Source organism: Danio aesculapii, chromosome 6 (assembly GCF_903798145.1).
Source record: "Danio aesculapii chromosome 6, fDanAes4.1, whole genome shotgun sequence".
NCBI lineage: Eukaryota > Metazoa > Chordata > Actinopteri > Cypriniformes > Danionidae > Danio > Danio aesculapii.
In genome coordinates, this window is record NC_079440.1 from 48,177,356 (window position 1) to 48,202,884 (window position 25,529).

Genomic DNA, 25,529 nt, shown 5'->3' on the forward strand with positions numbered 1-25,529 from the left:
AATCTAGGATTGTTATGATTATTTTCTATCAGTTTGCGGAGGTGCTCAGCCCTGGCAGATTTTAAAGCCCTCCTATAGCTGGACATACTGTCTTTGTATGCAATTCTAAAGACTTCTAAATTATTTTTTTTCCATTTACGTTCCAGGGCACGGGTTGCTGTTTTGAGAGCGCGGGTATGACTATTATACCACGGTGTAGTTTTATTCTCTCTAGCCTTTTTTAGTTTGATGGGTGCCACAGTATTTAAAGTGCTAGTAAAGATGGCATCCATACTGCTGGTTACTACATCAAGGTCATTTGCGTTTGCGGGTGCATTTCGAAGTAGAGAAAGATCAGGTAAGTTATTTATAAATTCATCTTTAGTGGATAGAACAATAGTTCTACTAGGGCGATATATCGGAGCGGATCTGCTAATTTCAGGTAAACACAGCTTATATAGTAAGAGGTAGTGGTCTGTAATATCATCACTTTGTGGTATAATGTCTACATCAATGACCTCAATTCCATAAGACAGAATTAGATCTAGTGTATGCTTTAGGCGATGAGTTGGACCAATAACATTTTGCTTTATTCCTATAACGGAAAGAAGTCATTTTTTTCTACACATTTCTAAACAGAATAGTTTCAGTTTCTAATTTCTAATAACTGATTCTTTTATCTTTGCCATGAGGACAGTACATAATATTTTATTAGATATTTTTTCAAGATACTAGTATTAAGCTTAAAGTGACATTTATAAGATTAACTTGGTTAATTAGGCAAGTTAGGGTAATTAGGCAAGTCATTGTATAACTTGTATTAGGCAAGCCAGTGTATGGTTTGTTCTGTAGACAATTGGAGGGCGGGGGGGTTGCTTAAGAGGGCTAACAGTATTGACCTAAAAATGGTTAAAAAAAACTGCTTTTATTCTAGCCAAAATAGAAAAAATATTATAGGAAATACTGTGAACAAAATTCCTTGCTTTGTTTAACATCATTTGGGAAATATTTGAAAAAGAAAAAAAATCACAAGAGGCCAAATAAATTTGACTATATTAGCATTTCAAGAGACTTAGCTGATGATTGATTATAAAGCATGTTTGGCATGCTGTCACGGGAAAGAGCTCAGAGTTCATAAGATCCTCAAGCCCGGGGCTTCCTCCAATTTGTAGGGCGAGAGGGGAGTTTGAGCTCAGGTAGGTCTCAATGACAAATTAGGGATTGCAATGTAATAGTAGATAAACTGCTGTTAAGAGCTCGATAGTGCCGGAGAACCTGGGGAAAACCCACAAGAGCACAGGGAGAACATGTAAACTCCACACAGAAACGTTGACTGGCCTGTTAAGGACTTAAAGCAGTGACGTTCTTGCTGTGAGGCAACAGTGCTAACCACTGGGCCGCCATACTGCACCACTAAGGCAAAGGAGGAGGAGTAGGGGTGGAAGAGGGGATTCTTCAAGGCGAAGATAACTGAAGAAACTGTGATTATTTATAGTTAGGAATCATCTGATTGGTGAATCATGCTAATGTGGGACCAGGCTAGATCAATCATAAGCAAGTGCTCCTCTCGAAATTAGTTTATAAATAAACTTCACACATTAAACAAGAAAAAAACATGAGCTGCATATTTAAAACTGCTTTAAATATATCCGCTTGTTAATTTGTGACAAATCGGTAACATATGGAATACAGTTTCCCGGTCCAAGCCGCTACCCATTTGAATTGAGAAAATATTGGTTTATGACCAATTTTTAGTCTTATCACACAATAGTGAATTTTATATTAAATCATAGTGTACACATCATTTTCTGGGCTTGCTGCATCACAAACACCAATACTTTAACAATTTTTTAAAAAATTATCACTTTCTGGCCATCTGATATTAGGCATGGTCATGGATATACAGTTGAAGTCAGAATTATTAGCCCCCCTGAATTGTTAGCCCTCCTTATTTTCTCCCCCAATTTCTGTTTTACGGAGAGATTTTTCCAACACATTTCTAAACATAATAGTTTTAATAACTCATTTCTAATAACTGATTTATTTTATCTTTGCCATGATGACAGTAAATAATATTTTACTAGATATTTTTCAAGACACTTCTATACAGCTTAAAGTGACATTTAAAGGCTTGAATAGGTTAATTAGGTTAACTAGGCAGGTTAGGGTAATTAGGCAAGTTATTGTATAACGATGGTTTGTTCTGTAGACTATCGGAAAAAATAAATAGCTTAAAGGGGCTAATCATTTTGACCTTAAAATGGTTCATAAAAAATTAAAAACTGCTTTTATTCTAGCCGAAATAAAACAAATAAAACTTTCTTCAGAAGAAAAAATATTATCAGACATTCTGTGAAAATTTTCTTGCTCTGTTAAACATAATTTGGGAAATATTTAAAAAAGAAAAAAAAAAAAAAGCAGGGCTAATAATTCTGACTTCAACTGCATATTGTGATCACAATTTTTGAAAGTATTACATCGCTTTGTAAATGTTTATTATTTCTATTTGTGAGTCTCTACATACAGTTTGATTTAGCGTTTGGACCCGGAAGCCACATCGTGGGACATTACAATTAACAAGTGGAATAAAACAAAATTGCATTTTATTTTGGTATTTAATAATAATAATAATAATAATAATAATAATAATAATAACTGTAATAATAATAATAATAACTGTTTAATGTGTGTATTCTGTAAAGGATGGTAGTCATGAAAAAAAAAATTCTAATGTTCAGGAGAAGAAGAAAGAAATGCTTCATACTTCACACATTTCACACTTTTATAGTTCTGGTACTTAACACTCCCTCGTCTTTGACCCATATGCAAATGTATATAAACTGTAATTGTTAACATATTGTATTTTAGGTATTCATATCGAGTGCTTTCAACTGAATTATCAAGGAGGAGAAAAAAAATCACATTAATTCTTTCATTAAATTCCACAGTTTTGAGTTTGTGAATTTATGATAAGAGATTTTCCCATTATATGTGCAGACACTGACAGCCCGTTCTGTATTAATCTAGAGTATAATTAAGCTTCCCACTCAGTGATATGAATTACAGCACTTGTACAGTCACATGCGTTTCCTTTCTTTTCATTAAAAGTTCATGATATTTTTTTTTTCCCCTTTCCTTCTTCGGGGGGTTGAAGGGCTGATCGCTTTTCTCTTCGTCTAGTTCATCATGTCATCCGTAGGAGCCCCATCACCAATGAAACAAGCGCTCAAGATGGAATTGCTCTAATTTAAGAGCAAAAAACTGCCACTCTTATATTATTTAATATGATTACTATGATTTAACATGAGTGATGTATCCTAATAGCGGCACTTTGAGTGAGGAGTCCAGAGAAAGTGTATACCCTATATAGGGAAGAACTGTTATTCTAGTGATTAATTCTACATCTGACCTTTGCTAAAATCAAGTAAATAATTTTAAGTATTCACAAAGACAGCTATCAAAATAGTCCAAACATTCAGATTTTTGATTTGCCATATATGATGCACTTTGTATCTTATTCTGAAAATGAATATGAAATGTCTTAAATATTGTTAAAAGTTATAATAGAAACCCAGGCTCATTGGACATATACGTGGGTCAGACTACATTTTTCTTTCAGTCATTCATTTTCCTTCCTCTATTTCAGAGGTCGACACAGCAGAATGAATCTGCAACTATTCCGGCATATGTTTTATGCAGCGGACGACCTTACAGCCGCAACACAGTATTGGGAAACATCCATACACACTTATTCACACACACACACTCATACAGTACGGCCAATTTTGCTTATTCAATTCACTTATACTATAGTATACTTACTATACTTACTATAGTCTTTGGACTGAGGGGTAAACCGGAGCACCCAGAGCAAACCCACGCCAACATGGGGAGAACATGCAAACTTCACACAAAAATGCCAACTGGCCCAATCGGGACTCGAACCGGCAAACTTCTTGCTGTGAGGCAACAGTGCTGACCACTGAGCCACAGTGCCACCCAGACTACATTTTTGCACAATGTAAAATAAGCTGCACTAGGGATGTTTCAATGCCTGTTTTAGATGACAAATTCACTAGAGGGCGAAATTGAGCTCGGGTCACCGTGAACACCAGAGTGCATGTGTTGACGCACTAACCACTACACCACTGGCGCCGACAAGAGAGGTGCCTTTTTTGAATGATTTGCTAACGATCGCAAGCATTTTGCACGCTGCTTATGCACACCTCGTGTTTTTTAACCGCCTGCTGTGCCTCAAATGTTTGCCCCTGCGTGCCGTGTGCTCACAGTTGAAAAAAGTCAACTTGTAAAAAGCGAGTTACGTCGCTCACATCTTTTTCATTCTCCAATCAAATGAAAGGTGGGGTTTCCGTTGAGGCGCCTGCAGTGTTTGTGTTGTCAAGACAACTATGGAGACTTTTGAAGATGGAAGAGAGACTTGTGGTTGCTATTTTGAGTTATCTGGAGCTATATGACTTCACAAATCTGGATTATTACAATATACATTTGTCATTTTCTTTTCGGCTTAGTCCCTTTATTTATCTGGGGTCGCCACAGCGGAATGAACCGCCAACTTATCCAGCATATGTTTTACACAGCAGATGCCCTTCCAGCCGCAACCTATCACTGGGAAACATCCATGCACACTCGTTCACACACACTCATACACTACTGTCAATTTTAGCATCCCCAATTCACCTGTACCACATGTCTTTGAACCGGAGCACCCGGATGAAACCCACGCGAACACGAGGAGAACATGCAAACTCCCCACAGAAATGCCAACTGACCCAGTCGAGGCTTGAACCAGACCTTCTTGCTACGAGGCGAACGTGCTACCCACTGCGCCACCGCGTCTCCCATATTACAATATTATTAAATATTAAAATTATATTAATATCAACAGCCACACTCCCGCACAATACACAGCTGATTCAGTCGTTGCCTACAGAGAAATAAAAAAGCACTGTCAACAAAAAAGTCGGTTTGGTGCACCTCACGTTTTTGGAACGTAAATGCGCGTTCGGTGTGATCAGCCCCTGTGGCTGCATTTACACTGCATGGTTCACATACCTGCCAACACTCCTGTTTTTCCTGGGAGTCTCCTGTATTTCACACCCATCTCCCGACCCCCTGCTGTTTTGTTATTTCTACCGAAAACTCGTATGAAACTGCACTAATTCGAATGAAACTGCACTCTCCACTCTTAACCTCCCAGTCTACTTGTGATCCTACTCAACATTTTCCACACTTGGTCCTCAACTTTTGTGCCTCCACCTCCCGGAATGTCACAGACATTGACATTGCCAGTTCTGATGGATCAAGTGATTCAACTCCAGTTTTTTTTTTTTCTCATGTTTCCAACATGTAAGCAGAAAAAAAATATCACATGTATTCAGATTCAGGGCTCGTTCATATGCGGAAATGAATCCCATATGAATCATGTATGCAGTGTAAGCAGGTAGATCAGATTTTCACCTGTCAATGCGGTATTCACCTGTCAAAAACGGTATTGAATTATGTAAACTCGGACGCTTTCTTTTCAGAACAGAGTTCTGCATGAATCCCAAACCTTAAATCTCATGTACAAGAACTAAAAAGCGTTTATATTTTCATGTAGCACAAGTTAATGCATTTAAACATGTTAATGAGAGTGAGCGTGAGAGCTAAATTTGCTGCATAAACAATATAAACTAATATAAAACTGTTACATACATCATGTGATCAAACTGTTGGTTTGGTCAAACTGAGCATAAATCACACCACATGGACAGATTAAAAACAGGAATGGAGAAATGAGTACTCTTTTATTAGTCAGCGAACGCTTTTTTATTCCAGGTCATTGCGTTTAAATGTAGATATTGAATACAAGTCTCTTTTAAAAGAATATGTAAGCGGGTCATCAACAAATTTGGAGACAGTAGCAAAATTGGAATTGGCTATCAAGATCTGGAGTGTAAATCCAGCCCATGTTTTTCAGACTCACAAAAAATGTTGACAGCACCCTCTGCTGGATTTGTCATCTGAAACGTGCAACAAAACGTACCTGGAGCAATGTATTTTAATGTAGGTTGAAACATGTATTTCCAATGAGACTGGGTTGCCATTACTTCCGTTAGGATTAAGCAGCGACCTTTTTATTTAGGAAATTGTATGTTCTTTGGCAGCTCCAAAAAAATTAAATAAAATCAAACAAAAAAACAAGAAAAAGGAAGTGTTATCAAATTGCATTACATTTTTTAAAACATCAAGAATGTGAGATTTATCTCATATAACAAATTTCAGCACATTCATTTTAACAGCAATAATATGTGCAGTTTAAAACCATTGAAATGTAAAATATATAAATACAATTGAACAAAAACGACATCTCCTTACGTGTCTTTGATCTCTCTTTTTTTAGCAACACTCAGCAGGTGACATCATGATCCGCAACATTCAGCTTAGGCATGCTGGGAAATACACGTGTGCAGTGCAGACCAAGGTGGACAGCAGCTCCATTGCAACTGACCTGATTGTCAGAGGTAAACTTACTGTAAAAGCTATAACACATGGACAAATATACATTATAGCTTTGTATACTTTGAAATTGACTTTGATTTAGGTTTTTTTTTAATAAAATTACAATATTTTAAATAAAAGCTAATATAAAATAAAAATAGAATTGTTTCTATTACACGTAAAAATAACACTATTATCACCATAAACACTCACTGTCCACTTTATTAGGTACATCTTACTAGTACCAGGTTGGACCCACTTTTGCCTTCAGAACTGCCTTAATCCTCCATGGCATAGATTCAACAAGGTACTGGAAATATTTCTTAGAGATTTTTGTCCATATTGACATGAGAGCATCACGCAGTTGCTGCAGATTTGTCGGCTGCACATCCATGACGCAAATCTCCCCTTCTGCCACATCCCAAAGGTGCTCTATTGGATTGAGTTCTGGTGACTGTGGAGGCCATTTGAGTACAGTGAACTCAATATGTCATATTCAAGAAACCAGTCTGAGATGATTTGCGCTTTATGACATGACGTGTTATCCTGCCGGAAATTAGCCATCAGAAGATGGGTACAATATGGTCATAAAGGAATGGACATGGTCAGCAACAATACTCAAGTAGGCTGTGGTGTTGACACGATGCTCAATTGGTACTAATGGGCCCAAAGTGTACCAAGAAAACACTCTCCACATCATTACACCGCCACCACCAGCCTGAACTGTTGATACAAAGCAGGATGGATCCATGCTTTCATGTTGTTGATGCCAAATTCTGACCCTACCATCCCAATGAGGCAGCAGAAGTTGACACTTATCAGACTAGGCAACGTTTTTCCAATAATCTGTTGTCTAATTTTGGTGAGTCTGTGCGAATTGTAGCCTCAGTTTCCTGTTCTTAGCTGACAGGAGTGGCACTCAATGTGGTCTTCTGCTGCTGTAGCCCATCTGCCTCAAGGTTGGATGTGTTGTGCGTTCATAGATGCTCTTCTTCATACCTCGGTTGTAACGAGTGATTATTTGAGTTACTGTTGCCTTTCTATTAGCTCAAACCAGTCTGGCCATTCTTCTCTGACCTTTGGCATCAACAAGACATTTGCAACCACAGAACTGCCGCTCGCTGGATATTTTCTCTTTTTCAGACCATCCTCTGTAAACCCTAGAGATGGTTGTGTGTGATCAGCAGTAGATCAGCAGTTTCTGAAATACTCAGACCAGCCCGTCTGGCACCAACAACCATGCCACGTTCAAATTCACTTAAATCACCTTTCTTCCCCATTCTAATGCTCGGTTTTAACTGCAGCAGATCGTCTTGACCATGTCTACATGCCTAAATGTGTTGAGTTGCTGCCATGTGATTGGCTGATTAGAAATTTGCGTTAACAAGCAGTTGGACAGGTGTACCTAATAAAGTGGCCGGTGAGCGTCATCATTTTCAAACCTAAAAATCAACATGTATTTATTTCACATATATAGGCAGCAAGTTATTATTATATTTTAGAGAGAAAAATGTGGAAATGTACTGTTGCTACATTCACAGTTTTGTTTTTGTTTAGCCTTTAGCCTAGATTTATGCTTTCAGTTCAGATGGGCATCTAAAAACCCTGATGGTATATTAACAACTGTCAGTCAGCTCACGAATGGGCAAATTCATCTGAACTACCTTACAGTACCCAGTGCATTTCTTATTTTAGTATCACATGCACATCTCTGCACCACTTGTGTGCATCCCTGAATAATAAATATCTATCATGAAAACTACCTTACTCACAGACTGTTAAACAAGCCCTTGAAGCATTGTAAATATTTACCAAATGGAGGAAAGATGTGCTGGTTTTTGCTGCAAAACGTAGCCATAAAAAATGGGACATAATCTAATTAGAGCTTTTAAGTCAGTGAAAACATGTAGCTCGAACTTAACCAGCTGCACCGATGTGCTTTAAGCGGCAGTTTATATGCAGCCTACAAGCGTGACAGCATGTGTGTGTGTTCTTGTGTGTGTGTGTGTGTTTCTGGTTTGCATGGCTGTCTTGTGTCTCAGGTCCCCCCGGCCCCCCTACCAGCATCCATGTGGAAGAAATCACAGATACCACTGCCACTCTCTCCTGGAGGCCTGGTCCTGATAATCACAGTCCAATTACTGCCTACACCATCCAGGCTAGAACCCCTTTCTCCCTCGGCTGGCAAGCTGTTAGCACAGGTGGGGCTTCTAACCAGCTTTTACTGATCAAAACATTTGCTGCATACTTTCCTTTTTTTCTGTCCCCGTGTTTTTTGCCTCTCCTATTATGAACTGAGATTTTCATCTTGTGCTTTATTTGCTTGTTTTTATTTTATTTTTTTATGTCTTCCTAGATTGGCAATGGGAATAGGCTAGTATTGGGGAACGGCATTTTGTATTTTGAAGCAGCGATCTGAAAGGAGATTTTTATATAGTAAAATGTTGAACAATCATGGTGAAGGGTATCCTTGGGCTGCTAAGCTCCAGAGAATGTCTAATAGTATCACAGAAGTATTATAAAATGCATCAGTATGCAAATTTGTCAATATAATAATAATAATCATCATTATAATAATTATACTTATAATCATCATCATCATCACCATTTTTTAAAATTAATATTATATTTAAGTTTTTACCGACGATATGATGGATGGATGGATGGATGGATGGATGGATAAATGAATTGATGGATAGATAGATTGATTGATGAAGAGCTAGGGAAAGCGGAGGAATAAACCAATGAATGGATCAATGAATGGGTAGATAGATAAATAGATTGATGAAGGGATAGAAGGATGGATGAAAAGAGGGAGGGATAAACAATGGACCGATGGAGGGAAGGGTGGATGGGTGGATTAATGGGCAGTCGGATGGTGGATGGATGGATGGATGGATGGATGGATGGATGGATGGATGGATGGATGGATGGATGGATGGAAAGAGGGAGGGATAAACGATGGATGGATGGATGCATGAATGAATGGATGGATGGATGGATGGATGGATGGATGGATGGATCACTGAATGGGTAGATGGTTTGATTGATAAAGAAAGAAAGGGAAAGAGGGAGGAATAAACAATGGATGGATGGATGATGGATAGATGGATGGATGGATGGATGGATGGATGGATGGATGGATGGATGGATGGATGGATAGAAAGAGGGAGGGATAAACAATAGACAGATGGATGGATGGATGGATGGATGGGTGGATGGATGGATCAATGAATGGGTAGATAGATTGATGAAGAGATAAAGAGTAAAAGGGAAAGAGGGAGGAATAAACAATGTAGAGATGATAGATGGATGGATGGACAGTCAAATAGATAGATAAATTGATGGATGGGTGGATGGGTGAGTGGAGGATGGATTTATTGCTGAGGAGGTAGATGGATAAAGGGAATAAGAGAGGGATAAACAATGGACAGATGGGGGATGGATGGATGGATGGTTAAATGAATAGGTGGATATATTGATTGGTGAAGAGATAGACAGATGGAGGGGAAGGGGAAGGATAAACAATGGACTGATGGATGGATGGATGGATGGATGGATAAACAATGAATGGATGGATGGATGATGGATGGAAAAATGAACCGGTGGATAGATAGATTGATTGATTGATTGATTGATGAAGAGATAGACAGAGGGACATAGAAAAAGATAAACAAAGGAAAGATGGTGGGATGGGCAGATGGATGGAAGGATGGATGGACGGACAGTCAAAAGTATGAATGGATGGATAAATGAATGGGTGGATAGATTGATTGATGAAGAGATAGAAGTATGGAGGGATAAACAGTTGATGGATGGATGGATGGATGGATGGAGGAATAAACAATGAATGGATGAATAAACAATGATGGATAGACAGATAGATGGACAGTCAAATAGGTGGATAGATGGGTGGATGATAAGACGGATGGATGAACAGAATCAAAATTCTACATTTTATTTTATTGTTGTAAACTCTGATCAAACAAAAACACAGTCTGTATAATACAATCTAACCCAATATATCATAAAATAAGCTGCATTACATCTCGTGACCCCTTTATTCTAGATTGTACAGTATAATTTGAACTGTAGCCTGTTATTTTTATCTCTGCTTTCACAGCACCTGTCGATAAGCCTGTTTTTTTGTGTGTCTTACCTCTGGATCCTGTTATCTCAGCGAGCTGAAGAAAGCGCCGCTGTGCGTCTTGTTTTGTGTGTGCGAGCGGGGGGGCTTCGCAGGCTCATGGGGTGCTTCATCTCACAGTATGTGTGTGTTTTGCTTTGTTCCAGTGCCGGAGGTGGTGGGGGGCTCACATCTCACTGCTACAGTAATCGAGCTCAACCCCTGGGTGGAGTATGAGTTCAGAGTGTTGGCAAGCAATGCAGTGGGCACAGGAGAGCCCAGCAAACCCTCCAAGAAAGCCCGGACCAAAGACACAGGTGAGGAAAAGACACACGCTATAGTCTGCAGGAGGCTCTTTCAATTAGCATCCTGCAGTGTGTGGCGTTATCTTCTCTTATGGTCTTTGACGAACCGACCAGAACATAACAGAAATTTAAAGGAGACCACTTTTGACTTGAGCCAGTAAGCAAACTCCCTGATGAGAGCATAGCTGAATACACTTTAGCAACATCGTGAGCATCCTGATGGCTCATTTTGCATGGGCACTCGCATTTAATCAGAAGTGTTGTTATGCATGCTGTTATATGTGCTGAAATAAATTAAATGACTAATGAACTAAAGCAAGTATTTGAACAATCTGAAAATTAATTATTCACACAGAAAAGATGAATAAAACTAGTGAAAATGTAGGCGCAATAGCCCAATGATTGACGAGCCGACACATGATGTGGAATTGCTCCAGCGTCCTGAGTTCGAATCCTGACTCACGATCCTACCTGCTTCTCTCTCCCACTTCACTTCCTATCAAACTGTCAAATAAAGGCAAAAATGTCAACAAAAAAAATCTTAAAAAGAAAGCATCTACTGTAAGTGCGCCGATAATATAGTCTTCATGTTGACCTGGGTTCGATTCCCACCTCGAGATACTTTGCCAATCTTTTCCCTCTATCTGCTCCCAATGCTTCCCTGTCTGTTCTCCAGTATCCTAGGTGAAAACACTCTAAAAAAATAAACATAAAATCATAATTATATGATAAATATTAGTGCAATATAAATATTTTCAAATAACATTTCTAGTCATTTTAACTTCAATCAAACTGACAAAAAAAAGTTAAACTATGCATAACTTAAAAAAATTGTTGAAACCTGATTAACTTATTAAAAATAAGTTAAAGCAACAAAAAAAATTGTTGTCTTGACAATAATTTTTGTACATTTATTTATATATATATTGTATATACACTCACTGGCCATTTTATTAGGTACACCTGTCCAACTGTTCGTTAACACAAATTTCTCATCAGCCAATCATATGGCAGCAACTCAATGCATTTAGGCATGTAGACATGGTCAAGACGATCTGCTGCAGTTCAAACCGAGCATCAGAATGGGGAAGAAAAGTGATTTAAGTAACTTTGAACATGGCATGGTTGTTGGTGCCAGCCAGGCTGCTCTAAGTATTTCAGAAACTGCTGATCTACTGGGAGTTTCACACACAACCATCCCTAGAGTTTACAGAGAATGGTCCAAAAAAGAGAAAATATCCAGTGAGCGGCAGTTCTGTGGGGCACAAATGCCTTGTTGATGCCAGAGGTCAGAGGAGAATGGCCAGACTGGTTCGAGCTGATAAAAAGGCAACAGTAACTCAAATAACCACTCATTACAACCAAGGTATGCAGAAGAGCATTAACCTTGAAGTGGATGGTTTACAGCAGCAGAAGACCACACCGGGTGCCACTCCTGTCAGCTAAGAACAAGAAACTGAGGCTACAATTCACACAGGCTCACCAAAAATGGACAGTAGAAGATTGGACTAACGCTGCCTGGTCTGATGAGTCTCGATTTCTGCTGTGGCATTCAGATGGTAGGGTCAGAATTTGGCGTCAACAACATAAAAGCATGGATACATCGAGCCTTGTATCAAAGGTTCAGGCTGGTGGTGGTGGTGGTGTAAGGGTGTGGGGCATATTTTCTTGGCACACTTTGGGTCCATTAGTACCAACTGAGCATTGTGTCAAAACCACAGTGTACCTGAGTATTGTTGCATAGTTACTTCCAGCAGGATAACACGTCATGTCATAAAGCACGAATCATTTCAAACTGGTTTCTTCAACATGACAATGAGTTCACTATAATCAAATGGCCTCCACAGTCACCAGAACTCAATCCAATAGAGCTCTTTAGGGATGTGGTGAAACGGCAGATTCGCATCATGCAGTTGAAAAATCTGCAGCAACTGTGTGATGCTATTATGCCAATATGGACCAAAATCTCTGAGGAATATTTCCAGTACCTTGTTGAATCTATGCCACGAAGGATTAATGCAGTTCTGGAGGCCAAAATGGGGTCCAACCCGGTACTAGAAAAGTGTACCTAATAAAGTGGCCGGTGAGTGTTTGTGTGTATGCGTGTATTTTAAGCTAAATATACAGTTAAAGGTAAAATTATTAGTCCTTCTGTAAATTTCTAATTATATTTTTTTAAATTCCCAAATGTTGATTTACAAAGACTTGGATGAATTTTCAACAACCTTAAAAAAACTATTTTAATAATAATAATTTTGTCTTTGTTATGATGAGAGTAATAATATTTTACTCATTATTTTACTAGTATTTGGCTTAAAGTACAATTTAAATGTGTAATTAAGTTAACTAGGCAAGTTAGGTTAATTAGGCGCAACATTGGACAATTGTTTGTTCTTTAGAAAAAAAAGACATATTTCTTAAGGTGACTAATACTACTGACCTAAAAAATAAAAAATAATAAAATAAAAATTATTATAAAAAAATATTATAATTATTTAAAAAAATTATATTATGTATTATTATTATTATTATATTATAAAACTATAATTAAAAAATAATTATATATTTTTTTTATTCCAGCAGAACTAAAAGAAATAAGACGAATATTAATATTTATTAATATATAATAATATCCAGATGAATAAAAAAATTATAGAAAATACTATGCGGCTTTCCTTTTGCTCCGTTAAACATCACTTAGGAAATATTTGAATATCCACAGTTAAACATTTAAATAAACAAAAGAAAACAGTTCAAAAGGAAACAGTGAGCAGCATCTAAAAATACACATGCAGCAAAAACCTTCTTTAGATCAAACATTGTTGAATCGTCAAATCCTACGTCAGAACAGCAGTCTTCAATGGCCAGAGCTGAGTAAATCTTTTCCTTCCTCCAGTTCCCAAGGTCACGCCAGCCAACGTGAGCGGAGGAGGTGGCAGTCGATCAGAGTTAGTCATCACTTGGGAGGTAAGATGGCCAGTGTGTGTGCGTACGTGTGTGTGAGTGTGTGCGTGAGTGTTTCTCTCCCTTACCGAGTCTTTTGTACACAGTCTCCTTTTGCAAGCTGGCTAGACACCATTGTTCCCTTTATGTGAGGTTTTCATTAATCATGGTAAAGCGGATACACATAACACTTCATTTTCTGTAAGAGCTGCGTGGCAATAACTGCCGCTGTCATACAGGAGAAGCAGCAGAGATAATTAAATGGAGTTACCCTCGAATTTTTGCTGAGGAACTTTTCAAAGATGATGTTCTCTCTCTCGCTGTATCTGCTTTCATGAGACGAGTGCTATTGTTCAGGTTTGAGAGTCAGCTGGTGTTATTATCTATCGAGGTGGAAGTTTGTCACAGGGAACTGGAAACTTCAGTCTGAGAGACTCTCATTGTGTTGTCTTTGAAAAAAAAAAATGACGAATAGCGCAGAACGCAAAATCTTTTGTTGGAAAGAATCTCATGTCTTCTTCTACTTCAGATCCACCACCGCGTTCTTCAGATGCTAGAAGTGCTGGTGGGTTTTACTGTACAAATTCTAGTGTATTTGAATCTTTTCTCAAGCGTAGAACTAATAAATAGAGCTGTGTCGTTAAAATCGTTAAAAAGATCATGATCTCAATCTCATGTTTATTCAGCCTCACAGTGGGCATTCAGATCTGTGTTGGAGAGAATTTATCATGTAAAGTTAGGAAACGGCTTCAGTCAGATTTCTTTTCAAATGCAGTATCGCTATTTCTGTGAACAGTCTTTTAGTGCCCTATTATTTACCCAGCGCAATAAGACGCAAGACGTGTTTGGCGTGATATGTTGCTATTTTCAGACCAGCGCAACCCTAATTTTCATGGTGTGTAATTAGAAAATCCATTTGTGCCACTTTGTGGTCTCATGGGTGTTCCGGTCTAAAAAAGAGGTGTGTTGGCGCGTTGCTGTTTTGAGGAACTAAAATAGACTGCATTGTTGACCAAATAAAAGTTGGTCTAAAGTCGAGTCCAAACCTGCACACAGGATACACAGCATTATTTTCTACATAAATATAAAACCACTGCCTCCATGCCTTCTTCATGTCGAGGGGCTTTTTTCAGATTATTCATGACAATTTGCTTTTGTATAATGTTATTATTATTATTATTATTAGCAGTAATATTTATTATATGCATATCTATATTTGTTTTAATAAAAACAAGTTTAGATTTGTCCATCTTTCTGGTTTTGGAGATGTTTGCATCACCATATGAGGCATAAGAATAGGACGTGTGTTTGGATATTACTCAGTTTTTTGACCACACTTCGTTGGTCTAACTGTTTTCTTGCTAGTGAAGCGTTCAGTTTATCCACTTACAAAGTCCGCCATGTAAATAGAAAATGCACCATGGTGCGATGCAACTGACTCTCAAAGGGAATGGGAGATGAGACTCTGATTGGTTTAATGCATGTTATGCTCAAAACACACCCATAACTCATTAAGAGAATAAGCACAACTCTGTTAGACCATGCACCAGAGCGCAAAGCATATTTTTCCATCCTAAAATAGCAAAAGTGGATTCGGACATGCCTTAATTGCCTTTTGTGCAATGTGTTTTAGACTTTGTGCCTAGATTGTTAAAATAGAGCCCTTAGAGTTCAACAGAAATACTAGGAGAATAGCTTATTGTTCTGGTATAAACACTGATGTTTATGTTAGCGAACAAAATATAAAGTATATAGCAGTAAATTGATGCCACAAGTAACGATTTCAGTTACATTGTTAAACCAGTAGGTGGTGACAAGCAACCATTAAAAAATGTATTTTTCACTGAACATTTGTTCAAGAGATTTGTTCAAAAATGCTGATTCATCCAGTAATCAAACAAGTGAAGGCTTTGAGTCTAATATTTCATTTAACCATTAAAATATCTATTTGTCTGTGCATAATTTGTTCAAGAAAAAAAAATAAAAAATTGTCAAAAGTAACTTTGTTAAATTGTCTGTTTAGAATACAGTATACAGTAGTGAGACTTCAAATATACAGTGGGTACGGAAAGTACCCAGCAAACAATTTTGTGTTTTAATAGATGTCTAATAGGCATCTAAACGTAGACAGCTTGGCTAAAACAAGGCTAAACTTGGGCTGTCAGCCAAAACTAGACTAGTCATTAAATAGACAGATTAGACAGACTTTATATGTGTAGTCATTCATTTCTGTTTATTTGATGACAAGACTAGTTTTGGCCTATTTGTAGATGTCTATTAGATTTTCATTGACAGCTCAAGTTTAGCCTAGTTTTAGCCAAGACGACTATATTTAGACATCTATTAGACATCTTTTAAAAACAAAAAATGCTTGCTGGGTATTCAGACCCCCTTAAATATTTCACTCTTTGTTATATTGCAGCCATTTGCTAAAATCATATAAGTTAATTAATGTACACACAGCATCCCGTATTGACAGAAATTAGTGATATTTTTGCAGAGGCAAAGGCAAAATTATTAGCCCTCCTGTGTACTTGTAATGCTTTTTCAAATATTTCACAAGTCATGTTTAACAGATCAAACATACGAAATGAAAATGAAAAACATACTTTTTGTGTAAAATGGAATTGTTTTGCACGCACACGCATAAAAAAAAAAATCCAATATTAGTTTAGCTAAAAACATGCACTCGCTTTCCATATTAATTGAAATATATGTAAACGGCTCAAATAGAGTCCATGTGTCCTTCACAAATATTTAGAATATTCCATAGTCTATTCTAAAACATAAAACCACTTAGCTAACACATATTTTAATCTCATATATAAATCATATAACTAATTATGGTTGTAATTTACTGTAGGCTATTTATTAAGAAATGAAGAAAAATACTACTTAATAATAATAAATATTATTATTATTGTTGTTGTTGTTGTTTTTATTATTATTATTCTTATTATTATTATTGTTGTTTTTATTATTATTATTATTATTAAGTGGGATCTTGTTTATTTATTTTATTTATTTATTTATTTTTTTTATTTATTGTAAAAGTCTACTTTTACAATTTGACACATTCAAGCCACTGCAGAAATGTTCTAACCAATAGGCCCATGTCTTAAACAGTACAGATACATTTCTCAATAAATAACCTACTATCAAATAAAAGCATTGACTTCTGCTATATATTTTTGTTTTCACAAGCTGGGAGACGTAACATAAATTCCGCTTTTTAAACAATAGGTCACCTATAGCTTTCGCCATGAGCCATGCGTTCAAAATGGCGTAAATGTTTTCAAAGTGCACTACTAAGGGAGCGCAACTGTCAATATGAAGATTGCTAAAACTGAACTGTAAAAATACTTTAAAAGAAAATTACACGTAAGAGAGATGACCTTGATGCTTTTTTAATAATTACATGTTTAAATGTCAGAATGTTCAAAGGGATAGTGCATAGGGAGGATAACTGGGAATAGAACACAGCCAGGAACTATGTTTCTAACTACAGCTCTAGAGGTGTAGTTGCAGTCGTACAAGTTTGCAATGCAGTTTGCGAATATTCGTTGGAGCGATGGATTTGGAAAACACCAAATCAACAAACTATGTTTGTAATGATGCAACTTGCGACCTTAAATGGCTAATGATGCTTTTCGCAAATGCACCCCAGCTTGGTTAACCCGTTAAGCCTTTAAATTGTCATCATGACAAAGACAAAATTATTGAAAAATGAGAAATTGGTCTTTAAAGCTGTTATTTTTAAATTGTGTTGGGGGGGAAAAGCTCAGATAAACAGCACTTGGGAATATTTGCAAAGTAATAAAAATTTCACAGGAGGGCTAATAATTTTGCCTTCAACTGTATTTCAAATGAAGTATTCTGTTCAAATCACACACACAGGCACACACACACACACACAAACAATAAAATAAACACCTCTTCTAACTGCTATTAAACAAAATCCACATATAATATCTCATAAACTGCATTAGCTTGATAATTACACTGCTAGACTTGAAACCAATTGTCAGTCAACAGCAATAACTCTTCTGCTCCACATCAGCCACATATGAGCTTTAATTTCAGTCCTATGACAGTCGTAGAAGGCAGCTGCCAGTGTAGGTTCTATCCCAAGGTTTTGTACACACATCCTATTAGTTTTGGTCTCTCCGTGGCCAATTGTTCTTTTCACAGCAGACACTGGAGCGTGCGCTTGATTACAGGTGCATTTTTATTCAACCATTAAGCTCTCCTGCCCAAGTGTGCGAGCGTGAAAACATCATCTCTCCTCCTCCTCGGAGTCTCACAGACTAATGGATGCTATTTTCTGGTGGTCTCAGCGTTACCGCACCGCATTACGGCATGGTCAGTGGCAGACCGATACTTCAAACAAAACAAAAAAAAGCCACCATGATATCATTACCTGGCAAAGCGATTTTCTGGGAGATGGAGAATCCCTGTCTGCTGAAGAGGCCTGGGTGACAGCTATAGCCGCTGCAGAGATTAACGTCAACACTCCGTCTGATGTCTGGCAGATGTCAGCAAAGTCACACGCCTGTCGTCTGAGAGCCAAAACATCACAGACCCAAGGGTTTAAGCAGAAACTCTAGCGTTTAAGAGAGAGTTCAACCAAAAAATGAATATTGTGGCAACTAATGTAGTTACAAACCTTACGATAGCAGCAAGAATAAATCTGTCACATTCATCTGAACAATAAAGGGCACCAATTTTACCCCTTTTTCAAGATTAAAGATAAGTCTTTTGTGTCTGTAATGTTTCAGCTCAAAACACCCATCAGATTATTTATTATAGCTTTTAGAATGTTGGATTTTTTTTTGCTTTGAACACAATGTAGCTGTTTTTGTTATCTGTGCATTTAACGCTAGTTCTCCCCGCCCACCTTTCCTACGTACCTGTCAGAGTGTGCCTCAGGCCCATTAACACTAGTACGTTTTAGTTTTAAAACGGCGTCTTAGAATGAAACAGATCTGCGTCCACACTAGCGTTTCACCCAGCATTTCTGAACAGCTCTCAGTCTACACCACACCACTGAAAACGCATTTCACGTGACCACACAGACGCTCTGACATGCGCTTCAGCATATCTAGCCACATGAGAGCTGTGCTCGTCAGACTGTTCATCAAGGATCAACAGCTGGATCCAATCTCACTATATTAGTTAAACGTGATATTTAATTCATCTTGTTGTCTATATCTAGCAACATATTCCCCGACTTTGGTCTTTTGAATCTATTACTTGTTCTCCGGTAACATGTTTGGCTGAGCGCAAAGATAAGTTAATTAATGTAACCACGTACATTTATATGATTGCTTGCCTTTATTTCCTATAATGTATAAACTTATTGTATGTTATACTTTTATAATGGCCATTATTGATTATTAAAACTGATATTCAGCAAAAGAGAGGGTATGTTTCGTGTTTTCAATGAAAATGAAACGAGGCAGTGATGTTATTCTCTGTTTTATTATAAATATGCATGAAGATGACGGCCATATATGCAGCACGACGCCTCAAGTTGCTAACATCAAAATGAAAATAATAGGCAGTTCCTTATATCACATATTAATTTTATTGTTAAGATAGTGAAACAACGTGGGGTTACATATGAGGTTACAGAGTAAACTGTTCCTTTTGAAGATTTACCCGACATGTCCTCGGAAGTTTGTTTTCCATATCAAACTTGCGAAGTCTGAACTTACAAGAAGAGGATGCAGGACTTGAAGGCTACTTAATATTGAGGAAAAGCCCCAATCAGAGAGGCAAATGTCTGCAGCCACGCCTCCGTTTTCAGATGTCTCCGTTTTCCCCCATCCACACTGAGACGGAGCAGCAGTGTTTTAAAATGAAAACAGCCTCTTCAGCGTTTTCAAAACGCTCCATTTTCGGTGCTTGAAAACTCCGGCGTTGTGTGGACGGATGGCGTAACCGTAGCAAAACTACGGTTTTAACCAAAACTTAGTATATACAGGGCCTCAATCTCTGCCTCAGCTGTGTCAGATAACAGACAGACATGAAGTAAGTAGATCTCATGTGACGTTAGTGAGAAATACTACAGTAAAAACTTTCCCAATGATTATTTAATGTATTTTTATGGAGTTAATTCAAGCCATGCTGCAACGATGAGTCACACACAATGTCTTTACAAAGTTCACACACACACAGCGGACACACACAGCGCACGTGTTTAACTTTGTACTGTTTTTGCACAGCAGATGTGATATAATACATGTTAATATTCACTGCTGTATGGATATCCGTTATGGTAATATACAAAATTAACCTGATTTAACGTCCAAAAACTAGGATTGAAGCGTCTTCTTTATAATTGTACTGACATGCAGCTGTGGTGATAAAGTAAAGCTGAGGTAAATCGCTGTAATTCATTAACATGCACTGATTTAAAAACATTTCAAACGTGTAAAACTCTTTCTTGATCATGTTTGATGATGATTGATGAACAGATTTTTTAATCCCGGTTGCTTTGTGCACATCCTGTCTTGTTGATATGATTATACACATTGCTATGGAGACATGTTAATATGCAGCTGTCAATCAATTCAGTGGGCAGGGAAATCGCACTCCTACGTCACGTTGCGGTCGGCCTCAAAATGAGAGGGATTTGGATCCTATTTTAACATCAGGAAATTTTTAAAAAGAGACTTATTTTGTTCACATCACCCCAATATGACTGTGGACACACTATACCTACATGCAGTCCAGTCCAAACAGCTAACAAAAGATGATTTTTTGTCATAGGTGCCCTTTAATAAAATAAATTTAAATTTTTGTAAGTTTTCATGTTTGTTTTGGGTTTAATCATTTATTGTGTTATTCTCATGTCATTTGCATTGTCAAAAAATAAACGTTTTTCAGCATTTTTATTATTATTAATAATAAAAAAAGGATAACTAATAATAACTTAATTAAAAGGCTGACATTTAAGACCTTGAATTTTTTTCTGGCCAAATACCATAAGTTGGTACTTAGTAATACATTTTATTTTAGTTTAATTAATGTATGTATTTATTTATTTATTTATTGATGTATTTATTTACAGTTGAAGTCAGAAGTATTAGCCCTCCTGTTTATTTTTTCCCCAGTTTCCCCAGAGAGATTTCTTCAACACATTTCTAAACATAATAGTTTTAATAACTCATTTCTAATAACTGATTTCTTTTATCTTTGTCATGATGACAGTAAATAATATTTGACTAGATATTTTTCTAGACATTTCTATACAGCTTAAAGTGACATTTAAAGGCTTTACTAGGGTAATTAGGTTGACTAGGCAGGTTAGGGTAATTAGGCAAGTTATTGTATAACGATGGTTTGTTCTGTAGACTATCAAGAAAAATATATAGCTTAAAGGGGCTAATAATTTTGACCTTAAAAGTGCTTTTATTCTAGCCGAAATAAAACAAATAAGACTTTCTCCAGAAGAAAAAACATTATCAGACATACTGTGAAAATTTCTTTGCTCTGTTAAACATCATTTGGGAAATATTTAAAAAAGAAAAATATATTCAAAGGGGGCTAATAATTCTGACTTCAATTGTATACATTTATATTTATTTTTTAATAACAATTCTACAGGCCACACAGACCTACGTTGTAAAACTAGACTGATTGTGCTATGTGCATAAATTGTAATAACCAAAATATTAAAGATTATGAATGCATTAAAAGTGGGGAAATTTAAAGCATTTTTTTTAACTGTTATCCCTGCTGTGAACAGCCTTCAAACCATAACGTTTAGATGAATATTTTAGCATTACCATGGTTCATGCCGGATAAAGAGTGTTCAAAGATAATATATCAGACTTGATGTTATAATAAAGGCTATCATTTGTACTGTGGATATATGTGTGTAATGTGTGTGTGAATGTGTGTTTCAGCCTGTTCCTGAAGAGCTCCAGAATGGAGCAGGCTTTGGTTACGTCGTTGCTTTCCGGCCCTTTGGCTCCACCGGGTGGATGCAGGCGGCAGTTCCCTCTCCTGAAGCCTCCAAGTATGTCTTCAAAAATGAGACCATCTTACCCTTCTCTCCGTTTCAAGTCAAAGTCGGGGTGTACAATAACAAGGGGGAAGGACCTTTTGGACCAGTGATCACCATCTACTCTGCTGAGGAGGGTCAGTCGCATTAACAGCCGCAACACACAAATTAAAGTCCAGTGTACCTTTTGACATTTCACTGTGCGACGCTTAGCAGGCAGTTAATAGAAGCCAAGTTAACTGAAGTGTGTTGTGCCAGAGCCCATTAATCATGGCTAGCCTTGTTTTTTTTTCCAAAACAAAAAGTCAGACTTTCAAGATGTTTGTTGAAGAAAACGGGTCTAATCGAAGATTTTCTTCTTGAAATTCAGAGCCTGGACGAGCACCCAGTCGACTCAGAGCCAAGAGTCTTTCAGCATCTGACGTTGAGGTGTCCTGGAAAGCCCTGCCCTGGAGCACCAGCAAAAAACGTGTTCTCGGATATGAGGTAAATTATACACTTGTACACTAACCTTTAGTCATTAAGCAGGTGCTTTTGTCCAAAGCAACTTACAATTGAGGAGGTAATTATCAATTTAATACACACAAGAAGTGATAATTATACAAATGAATTGTTTGGGCTCAAAAGAATTGTGCTTGAGTACTTTTTTTTTTGAAAGAGAGAGAGAGAGAGAAAGAGAGAGAGAGAGAGAGAGAGAGAGAGAGAGAGAGAGAGAGAGAGAGAGAGAGAGAGAGAAGGTGTGTTCTTTTTCTGTTTCATAAACTAATAATTTTTTTTTAACTGAAGATTTTTTTTTTTTCAAAACTGAAATTAAAGTTGAGTGAAAGTTAATACAGTTTTAAAAATGTTTCTTTTAAATTATTCTTCAATGAACTTGGCAGTTCATCATAATTTCTTAAAAACTGGTAATAAATAACTCAGTTTTTTTTTTTTTATTACTGAACTATTTAATTTACCCCTGAATCATACAATTCTTGTGTGAAATTAACACTTACTAGCTTACGATGTTTCATTTTGAAAACTAATTAAAAATAATCTATGAAAACGTTTGATTTATGATTGTTGGTTGTAAATATAAACAGATTTTAAATGTATTACAAAACATGCTAACATACAATTTTTCTTTAAGTGTTTTAATAGTACTTTTATTCAGCAAGAATATATTAAATCAGATCAATACTGACTATAATGACATTTAAGGGATAGTTCAGCTATTCTCATTTACTATTATTCTGCTATCAGTTACTTACTATTAGTCACAAACATGTATATTTCCTTTTTTCTGGAAATGCTGGAAACAGTTAACCATTGACTTCAATAGTATTTGTTTTTCCCACTATAGAAGTCATGGTTACACATGGTTTACTACATTCTTCAAAATATCTTCTTTTGTGTTGACAGAAAATGAGTAAATAGTGGGTAAATTTCATTTTTGGGTGAACTATCCCTTTAAGATTTCATATTTTGTTATACACTGTAAAAAATCTCACTGCTTTAAATTCTTTAGTTGACTTGAATTAAATCTTCTAGTCATCTAAATTTACAATAGTTAAACTGACTAAAAATATGAAGTTAAACTTATCAACTATTAAAATAAGTTAAAGTAACCTAAAAAAAAACTCTGTTGTCATTTTTTGTGTATTTTTAAACTGATCTCCACTCAAAAAACACAACTTTCAACAGTTTCTCAACACAACTACATTTAATCATTTATGAGGATTAAAAAAAATCTCACCAGCAAATCATCCCATAACAATGATTTCTGAAGGATCGCGTGATACTGTAGACTGAGGTAATGATGCTGAACAGTTAAACAGATGACTTTTATAATGTGTAAAAATATGAACCCCACTTCATAGAAAGAGCAACACTTATAAACTCACAATTGATAAACAGTAGCATACATAAGCAGTTATAATATCATCTAACGCACTTTATGAGAGCCTAAAGAATTATGTTTGTTGTTTGTTCAAACTACTAATGTAAAATGAGCTGAAACAACACAATTATTGAGTTTTTTTATTGTTTCATGCTTAATCCACTTAAATTTGCAAAAACAAGTAAGTTAACTTAATTCCTTCATGTTGACCCAACACAAATCAGTTGTGTGGAACTCAAGTCACACTGTAAAAAGGCTGGGTTCCACACCATTGCTTCATGTTGTCCCAACACAAACCGTTTATGTTATCTCAATCGTTTTTACAAATGTAAGAGATATCAACATAAAACAATTAGGATGTCCCAAAAACAACTTAAGAATTGTGTTGTTTCAACTCCTAAATAAGTAGTTTGAACAAGCAGGGAAATTCATTAGTTCTATTGTTAGTCGTTTTTTTTTTTTTTGTAAGTTGTTTAGCCAAATCATCAGTAAAGATCAAGTAATGCACAGAGACCTTTTTTTGTCCTTTGCTAACCGTTGTGGAAGAAAATACACATTAGCTTTGCGCATCATCCATCTCTGACTCCTGGACCGGGACTGTCCAGAGACTCGGGGAGGGAAAAGCAGAATCCGTCAAGCTGACAGTTTTGCCAAACGCTGCATGCGATGATTTGCCTATACAACAGATTCATTTCAATACTGCCACACTCCAGTGCTTGAGTAACCAGAGTTGCGGAAGATTCTGAACGAATGCTTTCTTTCACTGCTTTTAAATGATATCGCAATAAAGTTTATGAAAGTTTAATGTTGAGTGCTTCTTTCTCCACAGTTAAAATACTGGGAGAAGAATGAGAAGGAAGATGCGTCTAGCGTGTTGAGGACAGTTGGAAACCGAACGCTGGCCATTATTCAGGGCTTAAAAGGAAGTAGCACTTATTATATAACAGTGAGAGCGTACAACACAGCGGGAACAGGCCCACCTAGTCCAGCGGTCAACATTACCACCAAAAAGCCTCGTGAGTGTGCCTAAAAGTGTGATGGTTATTAGGTTTTATTAGATTATTGTCTGATTGTGTGTCTGTTTTTATTCAGCCCCCAGCCAGCCACCATCAAAGGTCATGTGGAATACATCCAACTCTAAAATTATCCTGAACTGGGAACAGGTGAAGCCGCTGGAAAATGAATCCGAGGTTATGGGATATAAGGTATGTCAGGGGATTTCATAAAACTCTTTGACTGCATTTAGAATTTGTAATGTTCAAAAGTCATAATATCTGTTTAATAGATATGATTTTAATTATACTGGACTACAAAACCAGTCTTGTAGAGCTCAGCATATATAAGTACACCCCTCACAAATCTATCTTTTCTATTGATATTTTTAATAGGATGCTTTACAATATTATGCTTGTGCTTATACATTAGATTAGTCAGTACTGAAGCCAAATCTGGAGCTATTCAAACAAAATAACTTACGGTAATGGTCCAAAAACTAGTACACCAAAATGTATATGTTATAAAAAAATATATATATTAATTACATGATTTAAAAAAAAAAAAAGAAAAATCAAGCAAAAAAAAAAAGAAAAAAAAATTTGTTGAAATTTTGTAGGTTGTAATTTGTTTTGCCAATATTTTGCTTGAATTTAATTGTATTATCTTTCAATTTCTAAATATTGAAATTCACAATGTTTAGTGAATATTATCTTAATAAATATATCTGCTTAATAAATTGGTTTTGTTTAAATGCACTAAAATACATTGCCTATATTCACTGAGAAATGG

General features: G+C 36.6%; 1 protein-coding gene across 1 annotated transcript in view; it reads left to right on the forward strand.

Moving 5' to 3' along the window:
• cntn4 (contactin 4) overlaps positions 1–25,529 on the forward strand; it is a 308,523-nt gene that overhangs the window by 272,775 nt on the left and 10,219 nt on the right. Inside the window, exons 13-20 of the mRNA XM_056460400.1 lie at positions 6,383–6,503; positions 8,523–8,681; positions 10,774–10,923; positions 13,808–13,878; positions 21,768–22,002; positions 22,236–22,351; positions 24,574–24,760; positions 24,837–24,949. Of these exons, the coding sequence (XP_056316375.1) occupies positions 6,383–6,503; positions 8,523–8,681; positions 10,774–10,923; positions 13,808–13,878; positions 21,768–22,002; positions 22,236–22,351; positions 24,574–24,760; positions 24,837–24,949 (1,152 nt within the window). The remainder of the gene's footprint in view (positions 1–6,382; positions 6,504–8,522; positions 8,682–10,773; positions 10,924–13,807; positions 13,879–21,767; positions 22,003–22,235; positions 22,352–24,573; positions 24,761–24,836; positions 24,950–25,529) is intronic.